This window comes from Callithrix jacchus, chromosome 8, assembly GCF_049354715.1.
Source record: "Callithrix jacchus isolate 240 chromosome 8, calJac240_pri, whole genome shotgun sequence".
NCBI classification, from domain to species: Eukaryota; Metazoa; Chordata; class Mammalia; order Primates; family Cebidae; genus Callithrix; species Callithrix jacchus.
In genome coordinates this window covers 140783337-140792848 of record NC_133509.1, presented here as the reverse complement: position 1 = coordinate 140792848, position 9512 = coordinate 140783337, and the positions used below count along the sequence as shown (strand labels likewise).

The following is a 9512-nucleotide window of genomic DNA, read 5'->3' as shown; positions in this document are numbered from 1 at the left end:
GAGAGAGGAGCCTTAGCTCTGGGGTTCCAAGGCATTTCCACCTGCTGATCAGCACTGAACACAGAGGACTCAGCATGGAGTGGGGGCTGAGCTGGGTTTTCCTTGTTGCTATTATAGAAGGTGATTCATGGAAAACTAGGGAGACTGAGTGTGTGTGGACATGAGTGAGAGAAACAGTGGATGTGTGTGGCAGTTTCTGACCAGGATGTCTCTGTGTTTGCAGGTGTCCAGTGTGAGGTGCAGCTGGTGGAGTCTGGGGGAGGCTTGGTTCAGCCCGGGGGGTCCCTGAGACTCTCCTGTGCGGCCTCTGGATTCACCTTCAGCAGCTATGCCATGCACTGGGTCCGCCAGGCTCCGGGGAAGGGGCTGGAGTGGGTCTCAGTTATCAGTACTGATGGTAGAACCACATACTACGCAGACTCCGTGAAGGGCCTATTCACCATCTCCAGAGACAACGCCAAGAACTCGCTGTATCTGCAGATGAACAGCCTGAAAACCGAGGACACGGCCGTGTATTACTGTGCGAGAGACACAGTGAGGGGAGGTCAGTGTGAGCCCGGACACAAACCTCCTGCAGGGGACCCCGCCACCACCAGGGGGCGCCCGGGCGCTGTGCACGGGGCTGTCTCGGGGCAGGTGCAGGTGCTGCTCAGGGCTGGCTTCCTGCCATGGTCTGGGGCTGCCTCATAGTCACATTTCCCCAGGGAACCTCCCAGATTTACAATTCTGTACTAACATTTGATGTCTCTAAATGCAAAACTTTTTTGTCCCTGTTTGTTTTTGTAACAGGAGGACACATCTTCACCTTGACAGGAGCCACAGTGTCACTTTGGGGACAGATAATCCTTCTGTGGTCAGCAGAATGAAAGTCCCAAAGAATCTCAAGGGAACCTGGGAGTGTTTTCCAATTAGACTTAGGACAGAGACCTCCATGGGAATCTCTGTTAGAACAGGCTTTGAGTTCTAACAGGAGCCAAGAGGCAGCTCACCCAGGGTCGGGGCCCTTTAAACCTGATGGTATCACAGCTGTCGCCCCCTTGTCTTGTAAAACTGTGCATATCTGACTCAGACCGATTCCGTTGACCCTCTTTCTGCTAATCCATTTTCCTTCTCTGCAGACCTGATTCTCACAGTTCCCTTTCTTCTTCTCTTCCCTGAAAACAGAGAATTAGTCGTCTTTAGTCAAAATCCCAGGGCTCATGTCTGCAGGACCTGGGTAGGCTGAGGGACTTTCTCAGTCCCCATTGCCTGGACATTCCTGCTCTCTTCTGAGCATGGAGGCATTTGGCAAATGAAGTGGACATCAGTCATAAAGGCAATACTAGTTTTCTCCAATGGGATATTGATGCCGAACTGATCTTGTGCTTCTCACACTGTCACACAGTTTGAACTCTCACATCCGACTTTGAGGAAAGCTAAGATTGGACACTCCATTGTGCTGTGAGCTCTGGGTAACAGTAATTGTAGGGTCTGGCTAGGCATGCCTAAGGTCAATACTGCTGGCCATTGGGAAAGGCAGGCTGGGATTCCCAGGAAGATCTGCATCTGCCGTCCACCATGGCGTCCATTGTCTTCTGTTAGGTTCTGATTGAGTCAGCCCCACCTGGATTATCTAGAACACTCTTTGTGACTTAGGAAAAAATAATGGCAGGCTTCTCTAACACCTGTATGATGCCACTAGAGCAACACCCGGGTTAGTGTGTGATTGAGAGACTGTGGTCTAGTCAAGGTGACAAGTAAAATTATTTGTTTCCATTATTATATTTTATTTTATATTTGGCAATATAGACATGCTCATATTATAAATATGTGTGCTACATTTTTTTGGCCAAAAACTTTGGAATCAGAACAACCTTATTTGAAAAGGGGCTAGGCAAACTAAGACGAGACCTGCTGGGCTACACTTCCAGTAAGTTAAGGTGTTCTTAGCCACAGGATGAGATCGGAGGTCTGCAGTAGACACAGTGGTAAAGACCTTGCTGATAAAGGTTACAGGAGAGAAGCTGGCCAAAGCCCACCAAAACCAAAACAGCAACAAGTCACCTCTGTTACTATACGCTAATTATAATGCATAGCATGCTGAAAGACACCCCCCTCCTGCTCCGTGACAGTTTACCAATGCCATGGCAACATCAGGAAGTTTCCCTGTATGGTCAAAAAGGAGGGGAGGAACCCTCAGCTTCGGGATTTGCCTGGGGAATTCATGAGTAATCCGTCTGTTGTTTAACATTTAATCAAGAAATAACCATGAAAACGGATAAATGGCAGATCATACCTCTGCTCTGCCTGTAGAGTAGCCATTTTTTTAACTTTTAGTTGTGTAATAAACTTGCTTTCATTTCACTCTGTGGATTTGCCACTAACTGGGACCCCTTTCTGGTAACATTTCTGTTGTTATTGGTTTTCTAAGCAGAAAACTCCAAGATGGGATGAAGGTTCCCCAAATTTTTGTAAGAAGTACGTTCACCCTTTGAGAAATGCACAGCGGGTGGGATGAGGCTGTGAAGCTGGTGGCATATGAGGGAAGCCTGACCCTGAGTGAAGGAGAGAGGGAGGGAGGATTGGGTGGAAGGTTTCTATACTCCTGCGCTGTGCAAGGAAGGTGCAAAACATACTTAAGTCTTGTGCAAGTCAGTGCTACCTGGCAGGGGTCCCGGTGACTCTCCGAAATGGCTCTGCTTACGAGTCACTGTGGAGTCAGTCCTTTCATTAGAGTGGACATGGGACTCAGCACACGCCACGCCACAGGTGTCAGAAAGCAGCTGCTGGGAACCAGATCCATGTGCAGTTTGCTGCCTGTAGGAGGAGGCAGGGAGGTGCACTCTCGGGGTCAGCACACGGTTTTTGGATTTTTATGGAGAAGACCTGCTTTTACTTTATTTTATTGGAAAACATATAGACAGAGGTGTACCTGTAAACAATTGTAATTTTCATATTCATTTTAATTGCATCCATTTTTAATTCTGCATTAGTTCCTGAAACACTGTTGCATTTTATATAGGTATTATTCAATGGATCAAGAACATGAATTTTCCACTTTCACTGTTTTTCTCCACGTGCAGAGACCTTGAGCAGAGCATGTCTGGTGCTTATCCACACTATCCCTTGTGTCCCCTGGGAAAGAGCAGAAACTTGTCTGACTGCAGAATCTGGGGTAGGAGTCTGCACACCTCAGAGCCTGCAGAGACACCCGGTGAATTTCTCTGAAGACAGAGTGCTGTCCCATGTGGGGGGACCTCTAGCTTTCCCACTGCCAGAGATGGCTGCTCAGCTGTCATCCAGAGGTTATCAACCAGAGCACTTGGAAGCCTGTTTCAGCACATTCATTATGTAACTTGCCACCATTAGACTGCAGGTAATAACTCAGTCTTGATTTTTCTGAGCATTCTCACCTTATTCATTTGTACGTTTGGTTATAGAGCACTACGCACTGGGGTCTGTTGGGGGGAATAGGGGAGGGACAGCGGAGGGTGGGGAGTTGGGGAGAGATAGCATGGGGAGAAATGCCAGATATAGGTGAAGGGGAGGAAGGCAGCAAATCACACTGCCACGTGTGTACCTATGCAACTATCTTGCATGTTGTTCACATGTACCCCAAAACCTAAAATGCAATAAAAAAAATTTAAAAAAGAAAAATCTATTTAAATAAAAAAAAGAAAGGTTATCTTTTAGTTTATGATTCAAACCTTGGAATTTTATGAACAGATAAAGAATAATACAAAATGTGTCCAGTTTGGGGGCATGTGTAAATGAACGTTCATACCGTTTTTTTATGTGTGTGGTTATTTCAGTCAGCTACACCCCAATGAACATGATTCCTGAATTATATAGTCGAACTACAATTAGATTTGCTGAAAATTTCCTGCAGTAATGTCCATGAGGCTGACCCTGTCACCTTGCTATGAGGATGCTCAGTGCACAGGTGAGGTCACACGAGAGAAGTCCAAGGGGCAGCTTGCAGGCCTGGTGGGACTCCTGGCCAGGACCCAGACATAGGACTGGGTGTCTCAGAAGGAGATCCCCAGACCTCTTTTAGCTGGTCTTCATGGGCAGCAGAGGACCAGAAGGAGATGCTCAGAACTCAGCCAAGACATAGCCCCAGCCAGGAGCAGGTGCAGTGAGGAACCAGCCGGAGAACCTCTGACTACAATATTGGGTTGTCTTCCTTTGCTTAACACCATCCAGCCCTAAGGAGACCACCCACTGTATCATCTGTAACCCACAACTTTCTTGTTCCAAAGCAAAACCGAGGTAAATATGACTCTGCAGTTAGCTCCTTGAACCTGGGTTATTTTTCGGAGTATGACATCATCCACAGCTTGATGGTTCTTATGTCAAAATCAACACGCACATTTAGTCAGCATGAAGACTGTGTTTTATCTCATGGTAAAAATGTTTATTTAATTAACAGTTACATTTTATGGGAAAGCACCTGTATTAGTTCATTTTCACATTGCTATAAATATATCACCTGAGAGTGGGAAATTTTTTTTTAATTTTTTATTGCATTTTAGGTTTTGGGGTACATGTGCAGAACATGCAATACAGTTGCGTAGGTACACACATGGCAGTGTGTTTTGCTTCCTTTCTTCCCTTCACCCACATTTGGCATTTCTCCCCAGGCTATTCCTCCCCACCTCCCCCTCCCACTGGCCCTCCCCTTTTCCCCCCAATAACCCCAGTGTTTAGTACTCCCCTCCCTGTGTCCATGTGTTCTCATTTTTCATCACCCGCCTATGAGTGAGAATATGCGGTGTTTCATTTTCTGTTCTTGTGTCAGTTTGCTGAGAATGATGTTCTCCAGATTCATCCATGTCCCTACAAATGACACGAACTCATCACTTCTCATTGCTGCATAATACTCCATGGGAAATTTTTAAAGCAAAAAGGTTTAATTGACTCACAGTTCCGTATGGCTGGGTAGCCTCAGGAAACTTACAGTCATGGTGGAAAGTGAAAGGGAAGCAAGTGCCTTCTTCACAAGGCAGCAGGACAGAGAGAGAGAGAGAGAGAGAGAGAATGAGAGGGAGGAGAAAGAGCCACAAACTTAACAGACAACCAGATCTCCTGAGAACTCTATCAGAACAGCCTGGAGGAAACCACTCTCACAATCCGATCACCTCCCACCAGACCCCTCACCTGACACTTGGGGTTTACAATTCCAGATGAGCTTTGGGTGAACAGACAGAGACAAACCATATCAGAATTTGTAGGTGGGAATTGGTCAATTTATAAATTATGAGTGAAGTATAAGAAAAGTAAATGGTGCCCGTGTGGTAGTTATCCAATTAATCTATAAATCATCTCAATATTCATTTTATGAGAGGGCTAGGACAACTTGAGATGGAGAGATAGAGAGACAGAGGGACAGAGAGGTAGAGAGATAGAGAGACATAGACAGAGATAGAGAGAGAGATAGAGAGACAGAGAGATAGAGAGATGGATAGTTCTACCAAATACTATGAATATATATTACTATATATAGTATAGAAATAGAAATCATATTTTATATAGTATTTGACAGAATTAATATCATACCTACTATATATATATATATATGTATGTTACCTGTAGGGTAGAGGATCTGGAGCACTTTCTGGGAGAGGCACAGTGAGACTCTTAAGAGTCCACCCTCACATACAGTTTCCTGTTCTTAAAACAGGAGTGTCCCTCTGAGGCACTTGAACCCTTTCTTCTGCACAAAGGTAGAGCCTGGTATATTTTTATAATGATAGAGGCAGGGCGTGAAAACAGTGATACGAAGCTCTCTAAGGGGTGCGACTTGATTTGCAGTCCATTGAGAATAATTTCAATCCTAAAGTTCATATAAAAGGTTAGCGGTTTCACGGTAAGTAGTTAACAGAAAGCTGACTGCTCCATGAGAGCAATCTAGGAAACCATAGTGCACTCATTTGGACGGAGAGAATAAGGAACCCCATAATGGAAGCCTCAGCAGCTGGGACTGCGGCACTGCCTGTGGTTCCATCAACTTGGGAGTTTGAGGTACCAGGATCACTTAAGCCCTGGATTTTCAGCCCAGCCTGGAAACATTCTCCATTTCTTGGGAGAAAAAAAAAAGCAGTAACATTTTGGGGTCAGGACAAACCTCAAAAACTGCCTCTGAAAAGAAACCCCGATTTAATTGCATCAGATTGTTGATCAATTTATGTCACAAAACAGCGTCACTATGTCGGAAATGAGCAGAGCGTGCCATCTAGGTGGGATGCTAAGAGACACCAACGGTCAACCGGGAAAATCAGGTTACCAGGCTCTCAAAGGAACTCCGCCCACTGGCAGCGTTTCCATGGAAACCGCGTGCGCATCCAGCACTGCACCCGTGAGCGATGACATCACACCCTCGCAGTGTCACGGAAAGAGGCATCACTCAGACAGGCCAAGGGACTTCAGCAGTATATGAGGGAAATACAGTGTGCAGACATGCAAAAATGAAACAAGATGACTGCTAAATGGTTACCAAGCCTCAATTACACCGTGTGAACTTGCATTTTCCTGAACGACAGGGTTCCTACCGCCAGCCCCGGGGACGTCCTCACCTGCTCTGTGCAGAGCCGTCTCCTCGGGCGTCCCACCCCACGGCTTGCTATGTAGCAGGAGACATGCAAATAAGACCCGCCTTTTTGCTGATGAAAAGCAGCCCGGCCCTGACCCTAAAGCTCTGGGAGAGGAGCCCCGGGCCTGGGATTCCCAGCTGCCTCCACTTGGTGATCAGCACTGAACACAGAGGACTCACCATGGAGTCTGGGCTGAGCTGGGTTCTCCTTGTTGCTATTTTAAAAGGTGATTTATAGAGAACCAGAGATACTGGGTGCAAGTGGACATGAGTGAGGGGAACAGCGGATGTGTGTGGCAGTTAATGACAAGGGTGTCTCTGTGTCTGCAGGTGTCCAGTGTGAGGTGCAGCTGGTGGAGTCTGGGGGAGGCTTGGTTCAGCCCGGGGGGTCCCTGAGACTCTCCTGTGCGGCCTCTGGATTCACCTTCAGTGACTACAGGATGCACTGGGTCCGCCAGGCTCCGGGGAAGGGGCTGGAGTGGGTTGGCCGTATCAGAAGCAAATCTAACAGCTACGCGACGGAATACGCCGCGTCTGTGAAAGGCCGATTCACCATCTCAAGAGATGATTCAAAGGACTCGCTGTATCTGCAAATGAGCGGCCTGAAAACCGAGGACACGGCCGTGTATTACTGTACTAGAGACACAGTGAGGGGAGGCCAGTGTGAGCCCGGACACAAACCTCCTGCAGGGGCGCGCGGGGACACCAGGGGGCGCGCGGGACCCACCGAGGACGGGACAGGCCCCAGGAGCAGGTGCAGGGGGAGGTTTCCTTTCTCCACAGCTGGAGAAGTCAGAATTCTGGAGTCTTGCAGGTTGTTATATTTTATACTGTTATTTAGTATGTATTTGTTATCATTGGTATTTCAGTTTTAATAATTTTAAACATTTTATGCAGTGTTATTTTAAATATATATATATATATATATACTTAAGGTTGGGCACAGTGGCTCACGCCTGTAATCCTAGCACTTTGGGAGGCCGAGGCAGGTGGATCTCCTGAGGTTGGGAGTTTGAGACCAGCCTGACCAACGTGGTGAAGCCCCGTCTCTACTAAAAATACAAAATTAGCCGGGCATGGTGGCGCAAGCCTGTACTCCCAGCTACCTGGGAGACTGAGGCAGGAGAATCGATTAAACCCAGGAGGCAGAGGTTGCAGTGAGCCGAAATCACGCCATTACACTCCAGCCTGGGCAACAAGAGCGAAACTCCGTCTCAAAATAATATACATATATATTTAAAATATACATACGTATACTATGTACATATTCAAGGAATAATTATTTCTAATTATTTGCAGTTATTCTTCCAGAGTTTTATCATCTATTGCTATCAGCAACTATGGCTGTGAGAACATAAATTGACAACTGCAGACATAAGTCTAAATACGACAAACCTGTTCGTAAAGGTGTTCTCATTTATATTTAAAATTATAATACAATAAATTTTAAAATATGTTCTAAATGATCAAACGTATTGACGAACTAAATATAAATTATTGGAGTTCTATGAAATTAATTCATAATTGATTTTATTAATTGTTTATATTAATATCTATTTAGTTAAACATTGTATATTGGTCAATTCAAAATAGCTAAGGTAAATTTCTAATGGCCTTGACACAAAAAATGAAAATATTTTGAGGTGATGAATATGCTAATTAGCTTTATTTTATTATTCCATATTGTACTGATAAATCACAACATTTCTTTGTACCTCATAAATATGTAACCGTTTATTTTCAAGACAATGATTTAATGCATCCTGGGTCATAATGTTTTTTCCCTTGTCCAGGTCTGATTGGATTGTCCTGAGAAACTCATCCACTCCTGCCTCCTGAAGGCCTCTGAGCAAGGCTCCATGACGGGCAGGAGCAGGCGCCCCGTGTCAATCCACAGGACCTGGAGCCTCCCTCTTAAATTAGGGGTTCCCCTCAGAATCACAGGGCTCTTCGTTATCCTCACCCTGCTGTTGTACCAAACAAGAAATATCACACTTCAATTCATCAGGCTTTGCTTTAATTTTCCCTGAAAAATCAAGGTAATAATAGCACAACCTACTGTGAATAAGTCCTTTCTTATGTACTAAGGTTTCTTCTGAGGCGTTTACATGTATTACACAGTTTCAATTTCTTTATGAGATATTAATATCTCCATATTAGAGATTATTTTTCTAAGTCGTTTCTGAAATTAATTTGCCCGAGGGCCCATATGGCTTCTGTTAGAGAAAATGTTAGCAGTAACAGCTGGAAAAGCATTGAGAATATGTTTAACTTAGCACATGGGCTCTCGAATATCCTTATGTCCCTACAGGTTGTTACAGGTTATGATTTTGTACGTGATATTTGTAATTAATACCAATAAGACAGGTTAAAATATTGTCAATTATTTAAAGACATTTGATAATAACAAAATGCGTGTTCCACATATTTTTGAACATTCTGATTTCTCTGTGAAATGTGTTTATTATCTTGCTATCAGACATCCCCCTTCTGATTTCTGGTATTTAATTCTAGCAGCTACTGTTGAATATATTTTACTAATTCATATTATATTGTTCACATTTTGAGTATGATTTTATTGATAGTTGCATTATTTACTAATTTTTAAAATACTTTTATGCACTATTTTTTAATTTTTTATTTGTGAAAAAATAACACAAGTGAACTTCTCCGTGCCCTTCTCAGTCAGCCCCCACATTTACACAGTGGTTTGATCTCTGCCGATGAAGGTTCTTTATTAACGTTTTGAGCTTCATATAAATGAACTCAAGCATTATAGACCCCTTTTCTGGTAAGGGGCTACTTTTGTTGTTTTTGACATTTATTTATGCTATTTCATATGTAAAATTACATCCACATATTGTCATTTATTCACTTAACGGAATGCCTTTGATATAAAATCTCAACGTTTTGACATATATGGAGAGAGAGAGAGAAATCT

At 44.3% G+C, this 9512-nt stretch overlaps 1 protein-coding gene and 1 gene segment (V, D, J or C); both read left to right on the top strand.

Annotated features, from left to right (window-relative positions):
* Positions 1-3380, top strand: LOC144577491 (immunoglobulin heavy variable 3-48-like). The segment is given in 2 exon segments: positions 1-544; positions 3063-3380. Coding segments are annotated over 2 exon segments (636 nt in total).
* Positions 3381-6312: 2932 nt separating this feature from the next.
* On the top strand, positions 6313-8410 carry LOC118145171 (uncharacterized). The gene is made up of 3 exons (XM_078333188.1): positions 6313-6798; positions 6902-7325; positions 8365-8410. The coding sequence occupies exons 1-3, from the start codon at positions 6468-6470 to the stop codon at positions 8408-8410; spliced, it is 801 nt and encodes a 266-aa protein (XP_078189314.1). The 5' UTR covers positions 6313-6467.
* The last annotated feature ends 1102 nt before the right edge of the window (positions 8411-9512 follow it).

Excerpts from the sequence above, each read along its gene's own strand:
- LOC118145171 (XM_078333188.1), top strand. The coding sequence starts at position 6,468 with ATGGTTACCAAGCCTCAATTACACCGTGTGAACTTGCATTTTCCTGAA. Across the intron at positions 6,799-6,901 it reads CCTTGTTGCTATTTTAAAAG|GTGTCCAGTGTGAGGTGCAG; the intron begins GTGATTTATAGA and ends CTGTGTCTGCAG. Across the intron at positions 7,326-8,364 it reads GGGACAGGCCCCAGGAGCAG|GTCTGATTGGATTGTCCTGA; the intron begins GTGCAGGGGGAG and ends TCCCTTGTCCAG.